Genomic DNA, 21,367 nt, shown 5'->3' on the forward strand with positions numbered 1-21,367 from the left:
GTCAGTAAACCTAAGGCCTCAGAATGGGAGGTTTGGCGTATGTCTCAGTAGGGAGAGGACTCAAAGCTGGCCAGGTGCCACAGGACCATCATGAGACTTGAGCCTGTGCTGAAGGTTTCTGGCCAGGCCGTCCAACACAACTCCTTAGAGAAACACAGCGAGGGGCCTGGCTTGCTCCCTGCCATCAGTGGGCTCAGAAGATGGCCAGCATCTCCTCCACAACCCAGCCGCCAGCAGCACAGGTAGACAAGGAGATCGGTGCATCCTTCTGGGATGATCAAGTCCCTTGAATGGGCTTTAGCCAACCACTTCAAAAATCAAAGAGTTTCACAGAATGTGGGGGTCAGAAATCCCGCCGGGCCGGACTAAGCAATTGTTTAGTCACCAGGATCTACTTTCAAATCCTGGCAAAGAAGGAGCCTTAGTTAATGCAGGAGCAAATTTAAGCTGTGATGGAGTCTGGCAGAGGAGATTTGTATTCCAGGAGGAAAGGAGGGAACGCACGGCCCCTGTAGCCCAGTCCCACCAGCTGCTTGGTGCTGCTAAGGAAGCATCAAGGGCTGTGTGCTCGGCAGCTGCCAACGGAAACAAAACACACTGATGAGCACTTAAAGACTGAGCTGACGCATCACAGGCTACACTTGATTTACAGAGGAAATGAACATTTTCTATGTATTTTAATAGGAAAGCTACATCTGACTTTATAAAAAAAGATTTATATTGTACAATTTTTACATTCCCCCCCTATTTTAAGCTGGTCAACACATTTTACAATAGATTTTTAACACCTGGCCAAATAAATACTTTACCAAATGGTTATGACTCGATCCAAGAGTAGCCTCACGCAGGAGATTCGCTCCTCTTCGACTGGGTGCTACAGCAAAGTCCCTTTGGCCCTCCAGTCCTGAGACAGCAAGTCCTGCAGCTCCCCTTCGTCCTCACTGCCGAGATCGTCGTCCTCTTCCGCCCGGGTGGCTCTCAGGCGCATCGCTTCCTTCAGCTTCTCTCTCATGATCTCCTGGCGGTCACGCAGCTGCTCGACACGGCGGAAGCACTCACTGGGGCAAGAGAAGAACGCTGTGGTTATGTCCCTGGAAATGGGGTGCAACGTGAAATGGCTGTCTGAGGGCAACTGGTATCACTGGTTCTATCAGGGATACACTCACACAGTCCAGTTTCCGACATATGAGTGACAAACGGGGCAGCAGCTAGAGCTAGGGTGCCACCAGCGGCTCACTACCCCTGCGGGGCACTGTTGCTAGAGCATCCTGAGAAGTCACTTTGGGCCATCTTCCATGCTGAGACTGCCTCCCAGGGAAGCTGCGGCTATCTTCTCTGTTAGCCCCACAGTTCCTGTGGGAGGCCCCGCTCCTAGCTATGCAGGTCTTTTATGATGCGCAGCTCCATGTTATTTCTGGATGGGCTGGTTATGCTATAGGAGCTGCTGCCTCCTTCACCTCCTGCATTGTACAAAAAAATTAGAGTGCGATAACGGAAGCGCTTTCTAGGAGGCTTTACTGCAGTTGGTCTTCTCTCTCCCGGCTCATGGATTGTATTTCTCTGGTGTTGTTAACTGGAAAGTTATCTGTATTAAAGTTCTACAGGACCTGTCAACAGCCCCTCATCTCATGAATGGCTGTGTTTCTGTAGAAAAAAGTTTTATGGTTGTTCAGAAACATTGTGCACTAAGGGGTGGTCAAGTCAAACCTATAGCCCTCTGTTCATGATCTCCTCCATAACTTACGGAGACAGACTTCTAAACACATCCGCATGGACGCAGGTATTCCTCTTGTTTGCTTGTTCTGTCCTTTGGGAGAGCAGGTTCTTTAGTGTTTCCCAAAGATACATGATCCGAGCCCTGCCTGCCCAGGGAAAGGCAGCAGGGCTCAGATCATGCATCTTTGGGGGACATTTCCCATGTATTTCTGCCACAGAGTGCCTAAGTGTCTGCCTCAGATGCCGTCAGCATTGCAGCAAAGAATCCTGGGGCCTGTTCTTGGGTACCCAGAGGTTCTCACTGAAGAATGTTAAGCTTCCAAGGAATCCCATGTTTTCCCACAGCAGTTTGGAAATTACTGATTTCAGGCAAGACGTGCTACGAAATACTTAGGATCGATCTTTGACCACTAGATTTTGCTTCACTTTCTTCCCTCCTCCTCTTTTTGAAGTCTGCTCCTCAATGATAACTACACAGAAACAGCCTATTTCCAGCTATCTAGAATAGCTGTTACTTCAGCCCTGCATACAGGGTGGTGACTGCAGTCCTGTTCTGGTTCGCTTGTAACCTAAGAGCATGAGAACAACGTTAAGGCTTAACTGCAAACCTTTAAGGCGTAAAGATGGCACACAAAGCGCTGAAGAGGCAGGAACCTGCAAATCTCAGAGCTGATCCACGGAACCTTTACGGCTCTCCAAGATCAGACTGAACATCAAAAAGCAATGTTTCCAGAGCTGGCAACTAATAGTTGAGGATCCTTGGAACGAGAGTTCCTTCGCTAAGCTGAACAAGTTGCCTTGTGACAGGAGAGAAAATGACAGCAGCTGGGTCAAGGCTAACCGTTTTCAGACATCCCCATTTAACACCATATTGAAAACAGAGATCAAACTTCTGCAAAGGTAGTTTTCCTCGTACTCTCAGGAAGAGAACTTCTTGCAGAGTTTCCATAGATAGTCATAAACAAGACCTTAAATGGGTTCTAAGCCAGAACTCTTTGAACCAGCAAGTTTTCCTTGTACTCTCAGGAAGAGAACTTCTTGCACAGTTTCCATAGATAGTCATAAACAAGACCATTCTAAGCCAGAACTCTTTGAACCAGCAAGAAACCAGAAGAGTGCTAATAAACTCCTCTCCTGCAAACCCCAATTCTATGTTCTTATTGCCACCAAAGCACTGCAGGAGTAATCAGGGCCAGGGGGAGGAGCAGACAGAACATAGTGCTCTAATGCTGAGGGATCAAGCAGGCCGGCATTCCCCTGTCCTGATACCAATTGCGCATTGCTTATTTTTAACACAAAGTTCATTCTATCCATGCTGGGGGGGGGGAGCAGTACTTAAATTGCAGACAATAGGATAACTGGGGCAAGGTGTTATCAATGCCCATCTGATTGTATTTGGGGAAACGACAGGTTCAGCACTGTCTGAAATCTTCTACGTTTTCCATCAGAACCAGAACCAGAAACTAACGGCACTAAAAAGAAATCCAGAAGTTAACTTTAAGCTTTCTTTCATCCCATCTTCTTGCGATTTCAAGGCTAACCAAGCCCATCAAAATATCCGCCACTCGCCAGTATCTTAAAGCCACGGCGATTGCATTGAGAGTGTTCTTCTAAAAAGACGCCTAGCAGAACCCTGCCCCTGGGGTGGCTAATCTGATGCTAGAAATATCTGTGAGGCTTGGGACAGCTTCCAAATCCCATCGTTTGGATCCAGGCAACAAGCATGTGAAGAGCTGCAGAATGCAACTGTGGCTGAAGGATTCGGCTGAGAATATTGGCTTTCATTTTTTTAAAAAAGCAAGCTCCTAGCCCTCATGTTTACAAATATGTGCTTGAACGTATGTGGGCAAAGCCTGTGTAATCTTAGAACGAGAAGAGCTGCTGGACTAGATTTCCAGGTCAGCAGGGGGTTTCAGTGTCCCTCCCCAATATGTAAAAGGATAGTAAAACTTGCAGAGTTATGTAATTTTGCCTGACTTTGGTTGATATATACAGACTGCAAAGCAAGGGAACAGAATTTTAGCTGTTTTTAAGCACAGTATGAACTAGCCCTATGTAAATCTGCCAGATATTAAGAAGTGACGATCAATTTAACCCTACCTTTAGCCTTCAAGAGACCCATTTAAGCATACAGTATATCAATATAGAAATGATAACTTATGGAAATTATTGTGCCTCACTAGCTCATGTTGAATTTCCAGTGTGACCCCTTTTGGTGAACAGGCAACTTGCCAAAGTTAAACATCTGAGAGACTTTAAAATGCCCTTTTGCCTCGTTGAAAGGCTTTGCTTGCATTTGTCCTCTTAAACATTCAAGCCTGATATAACTGAAAAAAAGATATACATCAGCAAATTAATAGTTTAAGAATCAAGTGCTGAGTGAAATTATACAATTAGCAAGTTATCTTTTCGAGAAACAAATCAACTGTGGTGTTTTATGGAAACCACAAGGGTTTTGGAAGTCACAATTTATTGACTTACATCTGTTCATCAATTTCCCCAATCTGACGATCGAGTCGCCCCTCTTCATCTTCTTCGGCCACTATAGCTTCTGAAATCTAATTCATAAGAGACAGGGATGTTATTTTCCAATGTAGCAGAAGGGGGGGGGGGTTGAAGGGGGATTTAGTCAACTTGTGGGGGGGGGGCACCACCTCTCACTAGGGGCTCTTGAGTGGAGTCCAGGCTGGCTTCCCCAGTTGCGCTTGAGAGGCCTCCCTCCTCCCTTCTCACACAGCCGAGTCACCATCCCACATTCACCACAGCCGAGGGATACGGCAGTACCGGTGTTTGCTTAGGGCTAATGAGGTTCTTCAGAATGTCAGCAAATTCAAAACACCATTCCTTCTGGGCTTGGTGAAGGCATGCAGAGCAGACAGAGAGGGGCCTGCTCCTATCCCCTCCTCACCTAAGACAGTGCCAGAGCTGTGCCTGCACTGGGTCACGGTCGTACATTATTTGGGAAACTTGGAAAGCCAAGCACCGATCTCCAAAAATATCTTAGTATGCTTTACAAACATACCACAGTAGTGTAAGTCAGGCCTAGGAGCTCTCGCTATGCTTTGTTAACCATCTCCTCTGCATTTCAAAAATGCTTTAACCTGTTATCTCTTTCAGCATATACTTTCTCAAGGTTGAGTGTCTGGGAGATGCCGTGCAGCCAATGGTCAACCTGTAGCCAAGAAGAGCCCTTGAGGATCGCTCGTGTTCACACAATGTGCCCACTACCGATCTCGTACGAACATTTGCTGCGCTGATGGCACCGGGGGCATTTGGGAACGGGACGAGGACTGCTCTGTGACACTTTCCGCCCAAATATTCATTGGGGGGGAATTTTCTGCCACCACCAGAGGCCTGAAAGCCAAGGCACGAAACAAGAGGGAAACTGGCAGGTAGAATCTGCCAGGGCCCCCTGGAAAGCTGCGGATGGAGCCACCTGTGTGAGGAGGGAGGCAGATCTTCCAATATAAATACACACCAGAGGACAGTTAAAACTCAAGACAAAGCCCGAAAATTCCAGCAGCAGATACAGACTTTGTGTGTAAAGGAACAAGAGACCTGGTAGATACATGTTTCATCAAGTAAAACGCAGAATTTAAACAAGCTAACATTGACAAAAGTGTCTTAAGGCCACTTCAGTATAGTTTTGTGGCATGTACATACTGTGGTTCCTTTATATAGAGCCCATGAATCATTTCAGAAAATAAACCACATAAATCTTCACCATTCTTTTTCTTTTTGCCTACTGCCCGCAAAATAGATTTAAAAGAATACAGCCTTTTACCAAAACGTGTTCAGTTCATAATATGAATTTTGGATAGACAGGATAGACAGCGGACAGTTAAAATTCACTTTGCAAACACAGAGAAGTGAGGCAAGTGGCTGGCCAATGCAGTCCCTCTGCCCAGCTCCGGTTCTGCCCTGGGGGGCATCCTGAAAGTGATTCGAGACAGAAAGCACCGACTGACCGTGTTGACTTGTCGCATGGCCTTCTGGAATTCATCCCATTCTTTGTCCATCTGATCTTTTGGCGCATCGACCTTTCGCACCTAAGAACAGAACAAAGCCTTGCTCTGATTTCTCATCAACAATTTTAAGCCCACTGTTGGTTTTACTTCTGCTAAACGCTGCAGGCAAAGGAGAATTCCAACGCAGAGCTGCTGGTGCTCAGGAGGCAGCAACTCACGACTCGATTTGCACGGGGGACAAAAAACCTCACTCCAGATACTATACTTGCTCTGCCTTCATGCAAACATTACGGGTGCCACTTAGAACAAAATATCTGAAAATAAGCTGACAATTCTCGTACTGCAAGACCTGATTGCAGTGCTAGAAAGTGCAGTGGAGTGAACACACACCAACTTGTGTGAGTTGAATGACCAAAGGGGGGGAGGGAGTATCCTGCAAAGAAGTAGTTTTTTAAAAGCACCATTAAAAAAGTAAGAGTTTTGTCAGAGAGACAGAGCCTTGCCTATTCCAGAAACCTACAAATCTTGCAATGCTGCAGAAGACTCACTCCTTCATACAGTAGGAGATGCGTATTAATAGCTCTCAGCATTTATATAACACTTTGGGAGTGTTTCAGTGCCTCACACACATGGAGGAAAGATTAATATTGTCCCTTATTGCAGATGGGGGACTTGGACAGAGAGGTGGTGGTTTGGTCTGGGTCACCCAGTGGACTTGTGGCTGGAGCAGGCTTGAACCAGAGAGCTCCTGCCACATCACTCACCCGACCACTCCACCAGATCTCAGGTGCGCTTCCAATACCGGGAGCCAGAGGAGGCCGTGACCAGGTGTGTACACTGTGACCAACAGCACACCACCTTCGCCCTTTTTAGGCTGGCAATGGAAGCCAGGCTCAGGATCAGCTTTCTCTGGGGCCACCAAATTGCATCAAGGAGACGATTCACACTTTACCTTCAAATCCATCACTGGAAACAGAGTTCGTTGCAGGTTCCTCCTCTACCTGCAGAGTCACACCTGAAGCTAACATGACTCCTGCCAGGAGGAGGGGGTGGGGGCAGGCAAAAGAAGCTGGGGTTTCCTCACCACCTACTGGGCTGGTGAACATAAAAGTGAAGGGCAGCTCTCGGGGGGGGGGGGGGCAACTCCATGAGAAGTGTAACAGGCCCCAGGAGATGGCGAGCAATCCCCTTTTTGCTTTCTGTACGGTAATTCGGTCTCAAGAAGTCCACTGAACATCAAGATTCGGAGAGTTAGTTGTAGCAACTTGATTCTAGCTCTGTATTTTGTGCATTTTTTTGCCAGCTAAATGCAAGTCATAGATGTATTTTACTTCTAAATGACTGTTTCAAGATGTAAAGCATTTCAAAATAACTTATCACAAGATTATGTAACTCTTTCAGTCACTGATCGGTTTCGTTCATTGTGGTCACTGGTACCATAATACTGTTTGCTCTGTACTGTGGTCTGCCTTTATTTCCAAGGTTATTAGATACCTAATTACAATAAAAGTTAATTTTAAAAGATTTTTCTGCCAAAATATGCTATCAGTAGCTGCTTTAAAGGTTGTTTCAGAAGCATTCATTCCCTCCACACACGGAAGCATTCATTCCCTCCACATTCCCTCCCTTGCCAACAGAAGCTAACGGCTCCTTGCATTTGAGGTTTTTACCTGGGAAGCAAGAGCAGCAAGACAAACACAGCAAACAAAGGCAGCGCGCATGAAAACACACCAAGCCGCCCTATCCGGAATCACACTGTTAGTCCATCATGGTCAGTATTGCCCACTTAGACCGACAGCCGCTCCTCAGGGTCGCAGGCTAAGGTTTTTCACAGCACTGACTCCTCTCAGGGGACTTCTTATTAGGGACGCTGGTATTCCTTGAGCATCCTAAGAAAGCTCTGCAACGGCCCACACGTTGGCTTAAATTGCCTCCCTCGTTCCGCTGCTGCTCCAGTCGCTGGAAGGGACGAAGCCAACAAGAGCCTCACAGTCACGGAAACCCTCTCGAGTCCCCCTCTCTAGTTTCACAGAGGGCTCTCTATAGGGCGCAGACATTTTCAAACCCGTCTCTGCAACTACACTGGCAACACACTTGCTTCCCTTGGTTGTTTTAACTTGCGAGAGTCTCGGGATACCGAGTACCACACCCAGCACCAAGTTCCGTTGTGCACAGGGAAATGAACAAACACGTATTCCCGCCTGCAATCCACAGGTTGCCAGGACATTTAGATAAACACAGGTGCACTAGTTTCCACTTCAAGAGGATTTCTATCACTGCTGCAAACATGGTGGCAATCTATAAAGACGACTGCACTGCTTCTGAAATGCAGCCACTGCAGCTGAATGTGACCTCCAGGACAGGTTTCCCTACCCCTTTGCAAGGACAGGGAAAACTCCTAAAGCCAAGGCTGCCCAACCTCCCAAGGGAACCTTCTTTTATGGAGCTCCTGAAGGGAAGGGTGACCTCAAGTGATGTCAAAACAAAGGCAGGGCAGGGAGGTTCCGCCAGTCAGTGAAACCAGCCAGCTGTTCCTGGCAAGAGTACAGAAGTGGAGGGGGGGGCTCTCTGCACACTTGGATGTCTCTCCAGTGGCCTCTCTGTGCTGGCTGGAGGGGGGGGGCAAGTAGAGGCCCCAGGGCACCGCTTGTCTGGGAGCAAGAAGTGGGATTACAATCTATTCGCCCCTTACCCACAGACACCACATTGGTTGTCGTTTTGAAATGACATCTTGCCGCTGGCTTGGATCTTACCACTCTGCTTAGTAGGGCTTTCAGTTCTGGGTTGAAAAATTCCTGGAGATTTTGGGGGTGGGGCCTGGGGAGGGAGGGGCTTAGGGAAGGGAGAGGCTTTAGCAAGATGCCGTGCCATAAAGTCCACCTTCCAAAGCAGCCATTTTCTCCAGGGGAACTGATCTCTGGAGGCTGGCAGCCCTGCTGTTCTGCCAAGATGGGTGCCTTCCTCCAGTAGAAGGCACTCTTCTGCCCATGTCGTGAGGAGCCTTCCTATAGAAGACCCCCTTCTGTCAGAGGAGGGCTCCCAAGCTCAGCTGAGCAGAGTGGCAGGATACGATGCTCTGCTATAATCTAGACTGACACACTCAAAGCTGTACGGATCTGCCTAGAGACAGAAGAAATGGGGTCGGGGCCAGCAGGTACAGCTGCCAGGATCAATGGAAGCCAGCCCAGGTGTTTCCAAAAGGCCAAGTGTCCAATAGCACACACAAACTCTGTTCTCCATTTGTCGACACATTCAGAGGTGTAAGAATTTCCTGAAGAAACTGGAGCACTACAAGGGCAACCTGGCTAGTCTTGTTTTAAAGTATCACACTGCAAAGACCTCTATAACAGGCCGACAGTAAATCAGCTGCTAATGACTGCGCAGGAAAAGGGCTGGGGGCTTAACGTCATCGTTTGCCAAAAGAGACCAAGAAGGCCCTTCAGGGATTATGTGAATCTCTTACTGCAGTCTGAGCTAGCTGGATTAATTCCTCAAAGTATTAACGTGCGCGGAAATAACCAGAAAACGTCACACTTGCCTTAGCGTCCACTTCAGGATCGTCAAAAAATCCCTCCGGTAAGGCTTCGGCTGTGTTCTCTCTCCTGAAAAGTTAAGTAGGAGGCTCAGCTTCAGCTAATTCTTACTGTGCACATTTTTAATCCCTTCAGAAAAATACACTAGGACATGAAATAGTAATGCCAAAAACTCAGTGAGTAATGCCATCTAGAGTGAGTGGGGGGAAATGGACGAAACAACCTTTTAAAGCAGAAGGCCCCAACCTTTTTGAACCTTTAGAATTTTGGCATAGTGTAGTGGACGCAAGTACAAAATCAGTGCTGTAGGAGGCGGAGCCAGCCACAAAACCTTCAGGAGTAAGGTCATGCATAACTCTTTGAGCAACTGAACAAAGTTCAATTCCAATGGCACCTTTAAGACCAACGAAGTTTAATTCTGGGTATAAGCTTTTGTGTGCACGCACTCTGCTTCAGATAGCTGAGAAGTTTGCGTGCACACAAACGCTTATACCCAGAATTAAACTTGGTTGGTCCTAAAGGTGTCCCTGGACTCAAACTTTGTTCTCTTGCTTCAAACCAACACAGCGACCCATCTGAATCAAACAGTAACTCTTTAACATTCCAGACAGAAGCTCCATTTAACAGAATGCCTTTTAAAACGATAAAATGAATATATTCTTTGAAATATTTTCTTGCATACACACCACTTACCTTCAGTGATGCAGTAAAGATCCTTCTGCTGTTGTGTCAGCAGCTGCCAATGCAACTCTAAAAAAGATCTGCACAGCCAATCAGAAGGCCTGCTGAGCAAAAGCCCCACTTGGCCCCACCCACTTTCTGAAAACACTTGGCAGGCGCCAGGGAAGGTGCGTGTGTGTGTGGCGGGGGTGCCATGGGGCCCACAGGCACCGTGTTGGGGAATCCCTGTCCTTTAAAAATGATAGTAATGAATCCATGTTGAATTATCCAAAAACCCCAACGTCAGATGACGATTCAGGAAATCGCCATCAAATCCCCATTTTTCTGGTTACCCAGTCTCCTAAATGCCTTTTGCATATCAATGCCTGCAGTCACTAAGGAACCTTGTTTGAAGTCAGAGGTACGAATTTCACTGGACTTTTGCTCTGTTTGATAAAACTGCCAAAACGTCAGATTATCATGGAGAACAACACAGACTGCGTGAGAGATGAATGCACATTTCACTTCCTCTCAGTCGGCTAGACGAACACAGATTAGAACTGTTCACAGAAGACAACTCTACCTTTCCACAGTCTTTTCTTGTACTTCTGCTTTCTGTATTGAGCCAGAATGGGAGACCAGAGGCACAGGGGCCGCTGCAGTTTTGTTTTCCAAGTGGTCTGCAGGAAAGGAAACACTCGTGAAAGTTGGGGGGGGGGACCTGCCCGGAGGACAGAGAGACATTCATCTCTCATTGTCACGGCTGAATGTCACCTGGCAAAACTGACTGGTGGCAGCTTCAGCATGAACAAAAGGGAGCACTTTGTTCCCCACACAACACAGAACATAAGAAGAACATGAGAACCTGACAGAAGTCATGCTGGATCAGGTCAGTGGCCCATCCCAGTCCAACCTCCTGTGTCACATAGTGGCCAAAATCCAGGGGCCACCTATCCCCCAGCGGGCCAGATCTCCAGAAGCCCTCCCACTGTGGCCACCCAAGCCCCAAGAAGACAGAGCATCCCTGTCCCAGGCAGAGTGTTCCACCGTCCTATACCTTGTGGCTCACTGCCACTGATGGACCTCTGCTCCATATATTGATCCAATCCCCTCCTGAAGCTGTCTGTGCTTGTAGCCGCTGCCACCGCTTCACCACGATACTATATTTATTTATTTATTTATTTATTATATTTATTATATTTATAACCCGCCCTCCCCACAAGCGGGCTAATTTTATACAGGCTTACTTGAGAGTAAGCTCTGTGGGACTTCAGCCAGAGAAAACATGCAAAGCTTGGGCTACGCATTAGTGAGGATCGCTGGCTTCAGTGGCCTTTAGAAGCCTGGAAAACTTCATGGAGGATGCCTCAACAGCTGCCAGATCAAACCACTGATTCACACCTGAGTAACAGATGTTGGAAGCAAGCAGCCAGCAAGGGCCACCATTTTTGTGCCCTCCCTGCCCTCTGTTTGGTGCAGCTAGCAGAAACTGTTTACATTTGGAAATGGTCTATCTGCTCCTCATGTCCTGAAGTGACAAAAGACTATGCCATTCCTTGTTCCATCACAATTCCCCCCTACATTCATAACTTTACCAAAAAAGAAAATTACTCCAACTGTCTGATTTGCATCATACTAGTTAGCGAGGTCCCACAACCAGTGTTCCCTCTAAGCTGAGTTAGTGTGAGCTAGCTCACAGTTTTTTAGCCTCCAGTTCACACATTTTTGTCTTCGCTCAGGAAGGAGGGCTCCAGAGCAAACTAATTTATACAGAAGTCAAATCACTTGCTCACAACGTAGAATTTTTGCTCACAAGACTCCACAGCTTAGAGGGAACATTGCCCACAACTGAACTTGTTTTGCCAAGGGGGATATGCTTAGAGAGTTGCAAAATCACCAGCTGCAGCTTTCTGAAGAGGGGCTGAAGTCATTGTATTCTGAGCCGAGGGCGAAAGAGGCGGTTTGCTGTTGAGCTCTTTCCCTTCTTCTTCATCCTCCCCTTCTTCTTCATCCTCGTCATCCTCATCGTCTTTCAGCAACAAACCGTGGCTTGCCTCTCTTGAAGAGACTCCTCCGGCATCTGCCGGTTTCGTTTTGCTAAAGAAGTCTGCCGGCAGCCTAAGGAGGAGGAGACAAAACGTTCTGTGTTTCTACACAATCAGGCTGGGCGGGATCCCCCAGGTCCGTTCTGCTGACTGGATGTGCTCCGCCTCTGCTACTGCAGGGCCCAGCCAGATATAAGCCGGGACCCACACAGCTATTTTAGGTGCACTCCAAAGGGCTGGGCGTTACCTTTCTTCTCAGCAATGGCTTCATCTGGTATACTGTAAACTTCAAATTTTTAATTGTAAAATTGTGTATATGACTGGTCAAATGAACTTAATGAAGAAATGAATGAACAAAACTCGACAACAAGAGCTACACAAAGAAACATCTCCGTGCAGGAGCAGCCCAGGCCATCGTGTCCAAAATCCAACTGCAAAGAACTGCGGCCTCCCTCAGATCGGCAAAAAGGGAGCAATACGGATTCCTCTGTCTTTCAGGACTACTAGAGCAAAATCTGAAGAAGTGTGTGTGTGCGTGCACAGAAGCTTAGACCCAGAATTAAACCTTGTTGGTCTCCAAGGTGCCCCACTGGACTCACACTTTGTTCTGTTCCTTCAGGCCAACACGGCTAACCCCCCCCCCCCATCTCTCTTTCAGGGCTACTGCAAGGCTTAGTGAAATAGTCCCAGAAAATTCAACAGAACCGTACCCATCTCTAAGTGTAACATGCAACTACGGGCTCCAGCTAACATGGAAATCTCCTGGAATTGCAACTGATCTCCAGACAACAGAGATCAGTTCTCCTGGAGAAAACAGCTGCTTTGGAAGGCGGGCTTTATGGCATGACACACCACTGAGATTCCCCCTCCCCAAACCCCATTCTCCCCAAGCTCCACCCCCAAAATCTCCAGGAGTATCCCGACCTGGAGGGGGCAATCCTAGCTCCAGCACACCAAAAAACAACACGAAAGGGGTGTTAAATTGCTCCCCTCTAGTGGTCACCTCCACACAATGAGCTATTGCTCTACACAGGGGCTCGCCATGAGACAAAGACACTTTTTTAGGCAGGTTTATGGTAGAACGGATGCAACGGCCAAAAAGCCAGTGGCACACAAAGCATCAAACAGCCTGTTCTGCACCCTGCCTGCAGGAGTTTCCCTCTAGTGAAAGAAAACTTCACTCACTGCAAGACAGTGGAAGGTTCCACCTGCCAGACGAAAATGCCTCCTCAAGCAGAACGGATCCGTGGGCTCCCACCCAATTCCTCTGCATACTGAATGGAGGAGAAAGGGTCTTGTTTCCATCCATACCTATCAACAAAATACCGAGCTTACCCAGATGGAACAGTATGTGGGCAGTCACCTGCAGCTGGAAAAAAACAAGACACCGTTTTCAGAGTTTTGTACCACACCTCCCTGACTTCTGACAAAAACGAAGGCAGACTTCACAAGAGGGAGGCTGAGCTGCAGTGTGGCCAGTGAAGGGGCCCGCCTTGGACTAGGGTGGCTGGAGAGGCACCCCCCGCACAGCCTTGGACCGCACCGAGTCATCAGTGTAGGACAGTGCTCCATCATGGCCCTGGCACCTGGCCGGCATTTCAGACAGCGCACCGCATGCCCTAGCTTATGATCTACCAGGCGGCTCTGGACACAACCTTGACAGCTGTCAAGGCAGCCTGAATTCTTATTTATTTGCTTCACTTCTACCCTGCCCTTGCCCCCCGACGGGGACCCAAAGCAGCTTGCGTCATTCTCTCCCCCTCTGATTTATCCTCACAACAGCCCCGCGAAGTGGTCCGGCTGAGAGGGTGGGACTGGGCCCAAGGTGCCAGCCTGGAGCTCCCAAACTGACACTCGTACCGCTGCACCACACTGGGCAACCTTACAGGGCGTCCCTAAGGAGAGCCACGCTAGTCGAAGCCCATTCATTTCAGGTTGGAATCCCTGCTCTGGCATGGAATGGAAATGCACTGAAGCCCACCTAGTTCCCTGGCTCACAAGCTACCTGCTTTCGCACAGGCCCAGCAAACACTGGCATTAGCCATGTGGTCTGGACTTACTTACCAGCTGCACTGTCTAGAAATATAACACTGGCAAATACAGTATTCACGTACATCATCACTGTAGCTTGCATATACAAACACAGGCCACCAAAGACAGAGTCAAAGTAAAAGGTGACCTTATGAGAAAAGGTGACCTTATGTGTCTGTGGAGATGGGAAGGTAGAAACGAGGGAACATGTAATATTCAAATGAAAGCTGTACCAAAGTATTAGAGCCATTTACATAACCCCGATTTGTTCTTGGTTTCCTGGGAGAAATGAAAGATTTCACTTAGATAAGCTGCTGGCTGATAGAAAGCAGGAAATTACAAAAGTATGGGAAAATTTGCCAAGCAGGCTATCAAAATCCGGAGACAAGCTATTAGTAGATAGTGAATATTGAATTTAAGTAGAGGTTTTCAAATATTTTATGTTTGTATGAATTTCAAAGTTTTATCAGCTGATTTTTTTTTTTCTGGTCAATGACTGTACTAAATAAAATGGTATTGTATTGAGATATTGACATAGTCAAAGTTTGCTGTTTTCATCGGTTTTTCAAGGATAGGCCCAAAACCCCCTGAGCCATAGAAAAATTACAGGTTCCAGTTCAGCAAACACCACGTTAAAGTGTTACCTTTCGCTTTCTTCTGCTCTGGAGGTTCCGTGTCTGCAGGTTTCCTTTTGAGAGACGACGGTGCATCGGGCGTGGATGCCGGGACGGACTTCTTGAGACCTTTTAACTGTGCAACTTTCTGGGGAGGAAAAATTTGAACCAGAAGATGAATGTCTGGGTTTTACTTTTCAAGGATTAAAGTATTACTATGTTGGACCATCTCGGAATATTTGACAAATGAGCATTTCTTTCAAAATAACCATAAACGCCACTGGCAACATCATAAGCAAGCAAGATTAAAGAAGACCCGGCGCAGAATTAAGCAAAAAGTTAACTCCTTTTACGCAAATAAGATTAAAAGACTATTTAACACATGACACAGGCTGACATTTTCTGACTATGATAATCCCTTTGGTATTGGCAAATCATTCTCTCAGGTGGGGTCCCTCCAGAAGGCATTAATAGCAGCATTCAAACAGCACAATCAACTGCGGCTTGTTCGGCCACAAAACTGTGAAAACTCAGTTTCACTGTCACCGCGGTTGTGACACCCCTTCTCCACTCATAGAGTGCCTACCACCCTCTACCGCCTCTCTCTCTCTCTCTCAGGTTCAGGGTTACAAGCAGATCAGGACGTCACAAGCTACCTTTCTCGTCTCTTCTAAAATAGAAAGGCTTGACCATTCAACCCCCCCCCCCCGTGGTTCTCTCTCACACAGAGACATCAACAGACAGGGAAGCCCAACCCCCTTTGTAGACAAGCCTTCACTCACAGAGATTTCGGAGTTGGGGTTCAAACACTGTTCCATTTATTCTTATCCTATGATACACGTGTAGGCCAAAATTGGAGTCCAGTGGCATCTTTAAGATCAACAAAGTTTTATTCTGGGTATACAACTTTGTCAGTCTTCAGGGTGCCCACCTGCATCTCTGTGTAGACCAAGATATTAAATTGTGTGTGTGTTTCTTTCCCTGACACACGCAGCCCGTAGAGTTAAACAAATTAAGAAGTTAACTTTTATTTATGGTATTAACATAACACTGAAGAAAGTAAGGTAGAAGTTACATTTAGCTTCCACTAAACTTTTTATCTGTGGTCCTTTTACCGCAATTCATAGAATCACAGAGTTGGAAGGGGTCCTACAGCCCATCTAGTTGAGCCCCCTGCCCAATGCAGGATCAGCCCAGAGCATCCCTGACAAGGGTATGTCCAGCCGCTGCTTCAAGACTGCCAGTGAGGGGGAGCTCACCACCTCCCTCGGCAGCTGGTTCCACTGTTGAACAACTCTTACTGTCAAAATGTTTTCCCTAATATCCAGCTGGTACCTTCCCGCCCTTAATTTAAACCCATAATTGCGAGTCCTCTCCTCTGCTGCCAACAGGAACAGTTCCCTGACCTCCTCTAACAGCCCTTCAAATATGTAAAGAGGAGGAGACTGGATTTATACCCCGCCCTTCACTTGAGTGTCAGAGTGGCTTACAAACTCCTTTCCCTTCCCCTCCCCACAACAGACACCCTGTGAGGTGGGTGGGGCTGAGAGAGCTCTTGCGAGGACTGCCCTTTCAACTATGGCTCACCCAAGGTCATCCAGCAGCTGCAAGTGGAGGAGTGGGGAATCAAACCCGGTTCTCCCAGATTAGAGTCCACAACCATGTCCCCCCTCAATCTCCTCTTCTGCAGACTGAACATTCCCAGGTCCCTCAGCCTCTCCTCCTAGGCCTTGGTCTCCAGACACCCCCCCCCATCATCCCCGTCACTGTCCTCTGCACCCGCTCCATTCTGTCCACACCCTTTTTGAACGGAGGCCTCCAGAACTGCACACAGGACTCCATGTGCGGCCTGACCAAGGCAGTGTATAGCGGGACTATGAACTGGGATCCTTTGGTCACAAACTATTTCCAGCCAGCTCTCAGCAGCTCTTCCACAGTTTCCCTCTCGGCTCTCCAGCGGCCAAGTGGCAAACGAACGGCTGTTGTCCAACTGACTCCCCTCAACACTCCATCAGCTCTCATTGGTCGCTCTCAGGGAGAGAGGTGGAACCTGGCCTGTCCTTCACAGCAGCCTTTAAGCTTTCTAAACCCAGGGGAAAGGGTAGGAGTCCTTGAGCTGCAATTACACCATCATCATGTCACCTGACGTCACAACCACAGTGTGTGTGTGTGTGTGTGTGTGAGGGCCTCACCTATGTCCAGGCCGGGACTACAGGCAGCAGCACAGCCAGAGTGACAACAGCTGCCCCGTGATGAGGAACAAGCAGGTGAAAAAATGTATACCCCTTCTCTGCCAAGGTCTTTCTTTGCCTTCTCTCTCCCCTTGCCCGGCACAGCCCGGCCACCCCAGGAGGTACTGTAGCTCAGCCTCTGCTTGGCTTGCAGAAGTTCCTCACTCCAATCCCCGGCATCTCCCATGAAAAGGACAGGCAGTAGGTGATGGGAAAGACCTCTCTGCCTGAGACCCTGGAGAGCCCCTGCCAGTCTCAGCGGGCAATAGTGACTTTGCTGGACGAAGGGTCTGACTCAACATGAGACAGCTCTGTGTGTGTGTGTGTGTTCACCTCCACCAGCTGTCTGATGCTCCTTACCCATGTTTGGGGTACACAGCTCCCCGTACCCCCCAAAAAATATGTTTCTGGGTGAGGGGGCTCCACACTGCAAGCAGGTCATGGGGATAACTAACTGGTGGGAGTGGGCAAGGACCAGGCATGTTCCAGGGAAAGAGAGAGAGGGAAGGCAAGGGAGAGGAAAGGCAAGGCTCTCCATTGCAAGCAGCTGCTAGGTGGAGTGACTGGGCAGGGGTGGCGGGAGAGACAGAAGGCAAAGGAGAGCTTCACAGGGAGAGGGCAGGCTGCATCAGGAACCTGTGTGTGTGTGAAGAAAGGCAGGCAGACTAAGACCACTGCTCTCCATGGTGGCAGAGGAAGAGGCGGGCAAGTAACCAAGGGGGACAAAGCCAGCACGGCAAGCGAGCAAGGGAGATGAGTAGCAAAGGAAGGAGAAGAGGGCAGGTGGGTGAGCCAGCAAGGCTGGAGGGAGGAGGAGGTGGCGAGGATGGAAGGCAGGCGGTGGGACAGGGTGAGGGGAAGGAAGGCGGCAGCAGAGGCCAGAAAGAAACAGGAGGGGGCAGCAGAGGCGGATGGGATCCTCTCGCCTCTACACAGTCCCACTTGTCACTGCATGCAAGCAAACAGCATATTTTGATAAAAACATGAACACACACACACACAAGGACATGTACAGGGAGCTGTCCTGTCCCATTGTGCCATTAAAGTTTATGCCGTGTTGCTTTTCAGGCAGTTTCTGGTCCACCATCGGCTTACCTACATGCAGCCCGCCTTGTCCCAAACAGCTCCCTTCTAGGTCAGTCCCTCTCGCTCCCCACAGCTTCGGCACACGGCTCAGAGCCCTCATTTTTGACTGCACAACCCTCTGTTCAGACTGTAGTGGTGATCTGGAGTTCCCATTTACCACTCCTTCCAGGGCTCCTTTAGCAAATCAATCTCTCTCTCTCTCTCTCTCTCTCTCACACACACACACACACACACACACACACACGGCATCCTATCATCTCCCTGGCATCCAGAATCTCCTCTTAGTCTGCATCTTCCTCTGCGGCCATTCTCTGTCTAAAGGCCACTACAACAGATAATTAGACAAATATATATATTTTTAATCCTTCCTTCAGGAAAGAAAAAAAAGTATTCCAATCTTGGGGATGGTTAAAAGTTTCATAGAAGGACAGCAATACTAAAAATAGAGGTAATTATGCGTGAGGGATCCACAAGGCCTTGCAGGGGTGGGGAGGGGATCTCGTTTCCCCATATTTCTCATGGCTTTTGTTTTATGCTGTGGGTTTTTTTTAAAATTGCCAGCTGCCTTGAACAGGGCAGCAGAGAAATATCTTAAACAAATAATTGGCAAAATGTATCCATAATTGCTCTAAATTATTTATAAAACTGGTAAACAATTCAAAATAGCACACTAAAGAAATAAAGATAATCTAATAAAAAAAACTGTAGGCCAGACATTCCTTTTCTTTACCTGGTTTATCATACAAAAACAACTAAAAATCTTTTTCTGCTTGTGCCATGCGTATGCAACCTGGGTATGTATCTGCTGAATGCCTGACTAGGTGGGCTGATGACTTGACTAAGAAAACCCATTTTATGAATGCTCTGGATACTCCTTTATCCCATCCAGATCTGAAACACACTTCATGAAACAACTATTTTATTCAGTGACTAACAAAAGCCTACTGTTTAGTTGAAAGACCGAAATCTGCACATCCTGGGGGTTTTCTGCAACATAACAGACTTGATATAAACACGTTACCAAACAAAACATGAGTGCTCACCTCTTTGTGTTGCTTTCCAAGAACGTGTGTCTGCCACAACAACTCAGTCTTCACAGGCACATTGCACAAAGCACAACTTAAGTTTCCCAAACTATTATATGTAGTTTTCAGTTAAGGAAATACTAAGAAAGAACCAAATATCTCAGCACTCAATATCTCAATTCTGGAGCCTAACTCTTTTATTTTTTCAAAGCCCTATTTTGCAGGGAATATCACGGCACACAGCCAACTCTGGCTTCTGGTTCTGCTCTTGTGGAATGGCTCAATGAAAAAAGGAAGAAGGGCTCCTTCTTGCTTACCTTCCAAGAGGCAGCATTATCTGGTAGAATTCTGCAGTGATTTAGAAGAGGGGTGGTCCAGACTAGCCAGATGTCACCAGATCTCAAAAGCTAAGCAGGGTCAGCCCTGGACAGTACTTCGATGGGAGACCTCCAAAGAAGTCCAGGGTCACTACGCGGAGGCAGGCAACAGCAAGCCACCTCTGCTTGTCTCTCGCATGAAAACCCCATGAGGGGTTGGGAAAGTTGGTTGAGACCACAGGCGGCTGGCAAAGTGGACTTTGTGGGGCAGAGTGAGGTCTTTTGGTTTCAGTGGTGGATTAACAGTAGTTTGAATTTCTGATATTTGCTTTTATTGTCGTTAAAAGAGATACCACTGGGTAATTTTCTGTTCCTCACCCTTGGGGGGAAGGTGGGAGACAAATACATTAAGGGAATACATTTATGCTTTGAAAAAGGAAAACAGGGACCTGAGGTCAAACTCAAACATCCATTTAAGAGGCTGCAAATTGATGACAGAGATTTCGAAAGAGCAAACGTGTGCCTAGAGCGAGTTAAAGATATCCAGCCTGTTAACCACCACTGCCCTGCATTTCCTCAAGAAATATGCCGCCTTTCAATGCTCCCTCTCAGCTGTAGAGTCATGTGAGCAAAAATTCTCCTTTGTGAGCTGCTGGCATTAAAGTGGTGAGCAAGCAGCTTGGCCACTGCACAACTTAGTGTGCTCTGGAACCCTCCTTTCTGAGCGGAGACAGAAATGTGTGAGCCGGAGGCTAAAAAACTGCGAGCTGGCTGACACTCACTCAGCTTAGAGGGACACACTGGCCCCAGCCGTGCAATGCTCCCTCTAAGCTACGGGGTCTTGTGAGCAAAACCTCTGCTTTGTGAGCTCCTGGCGATTGGGCTACTGCATAACTTAGTCTGGCTCTGGAGCCCTCCTTCCCGAGCGGAGACACAAATGTGGGACCTGGAGGGTAAAAGAAAACCCCCCGTGAGCTGGCTCACACTGCCTCAGCTTAGCGGGAGCACTTGCTGCCCTTCTGTTGTCAAAGGGGGACCGGTGAGGGCGGCATCCAAAGCTCCCAGCTGGCCCTGAACGACACGGGAGGAATCCTCTCCCGGCCCAGCCCGGCCCGGCCTCCCTCACAGGAGCAGCGGAGGGCCCCTCGCATCTCCACTCCCTGCTGCCCCCAAAAGCTCGGGAGGAGGGGGGGGGAGGGGGCCGTTCTTCACTCTCGTCCGGGCACGGGTGGCCTGACGAGCTCGGAGCTGGGCCGCGCCTCACAGCTCCTCCTGCCCCACCGGCGTCGCCCGCGGCTGCCGCCCCGACCCCGAGGCTCCCGCCGCCGCCGCCGCCATGGCCTCTCCCCTCCTCCCTCCCGTGAGGGAAGCCGCCGCGTCGAGGCCAGAATGGCGTCACCTGAACGGACGCGACGAGTTTGCGTCAGAGGCCGTTTCTTCCCCCTACCCCCACCCGCTCGAGGGCGGAGACAGAGAGCCGGGGCAGTTACCAAGGCGACCTGAGAAACGTCACAAGCCTTCGCCCGGCGAAAGGCCACCGCTCTAGGCCCCGGCATATCTATGGTGAAAGCCCGGTCCTTTTGGCCTCGTTTCGAGGACTCGCCCTCCCTCTCTGGGGCAGACCATAGAGTTGAGCGCGATTACTAACAGGGCAGTTCCGCTGGGCGGAATTCTCACTTCCGTAACACTTCCTGGTGGGGCCCGGAGATTCCCCCAGACTTGTCACAATGGTTCTTCGGACTACAGAGGTGAGTTCCCCTGGATAAAATGGCTGCCTTGGAGGGTGGAGGGTGTGACATTATACCCTGCTAAGGTCCCTCCCCATGCCCCACCCCAACCAAGAGCTGGCAACCCTATAATCTACGGTTGCCAACTCTGGGTTCAGAAACCCATTGAGATTTGGGGATGGAACCTGGGGAGAGACCTCAGCAAGGCATCATGCCATCCAGTCCACCCTCTAAAACAGCCATTTTCTCCAGGGGAGCTGATCTCTGTAGTCTGGAGATCTGCTGCAATTCTGGGAAATCACCAGGCCCCACCTGGGTTTTGGCAACCCTCCCTATGCCCAAGCTCTTCCTTGACACAGCCTTTATGGCCTCTTATATCATAGCCAGCAAGAGACAGGCACCTTTGCACTCTTT

At 48.6% G+C, this 21,367-nt stretch overlaps 1 protein-coding gene across 1 annotated transcript; it reads right to left on the reverse strand.

Annotated features, from left to right (window-relative positions):
* Positions 1-565: 565 nt before the first annotated feature.
* Positions 566-20,564, reverse strand: ZNF830 (zinc finger protein 830). Its single transcript, XM_015420701.1, has 10 exons — positions 20,491-20,564; positions 18,928-19,027; positions 14,598-14,715; positions 13,258-13,291; positions 11,775-11,995; positions 10,461-10,557; positions 9,223-9,286; positions 5,685-5,765; positions 4,198-4,274; positions 566-1,058 (listed from the first exon to the last, which is right to left on the reverse strand). The coding sequence occupies exons 1-10, from the start codon at positions 20,562-20,564 to the stop codon at positions 875-877; spliced, it is 1,050 nt and encodes a 349-aa protein (XP_015276187.1). The 3' UTR covers positions 566-874.
* Between the last annotated feature and the right edge of the window lie 803 nt (positions 20,565-21,367).

The sequence above is a fragment of the Gekko japonicus genome, unplaced genomic scaffold, assembly GCF_001447785.1.
Source record: "Gekko japonicus isolate JY-2015 unplaced genomic scaffold, Gekko_japonicus_V1.1 scaffold438, whole genome shotgun sequence".
In the NCBI taxonomy this organism is placed as follows: domain Eukaryota; kingdom Metazoa; phylum Chordata; class Lepidosauria; order Squamata; family Gekkonidae; genus Gekko; species Gekko japonicus.

Excerpts from the sequence above, each read along its gene's own strand:
- ZNF830 (XM_015420701.1), bottom strand. The coding sequence starts at position 20,564 with ATGGCGGCGGCGGCGGCGGGAGCCTCGGGGTCGGGGCGGCAGCCGCGG. Across the intron at positions 10,558-11,774 it reads TCTTCAGAAAGCTGCAGCTG|ACCACTTGGAAAACAAAACT; the intron begins GTGATTTTGCAA and ends CCTTTCCTGCAG. Across the intron at positions 5,766-9,222 it reads ATCCTGAAGTGGACGCTAAG|GTGCGAAAGGTCGATGCGCC; the intron begins GCAAGTGTGACG and ends TTCTGTTCTTAG.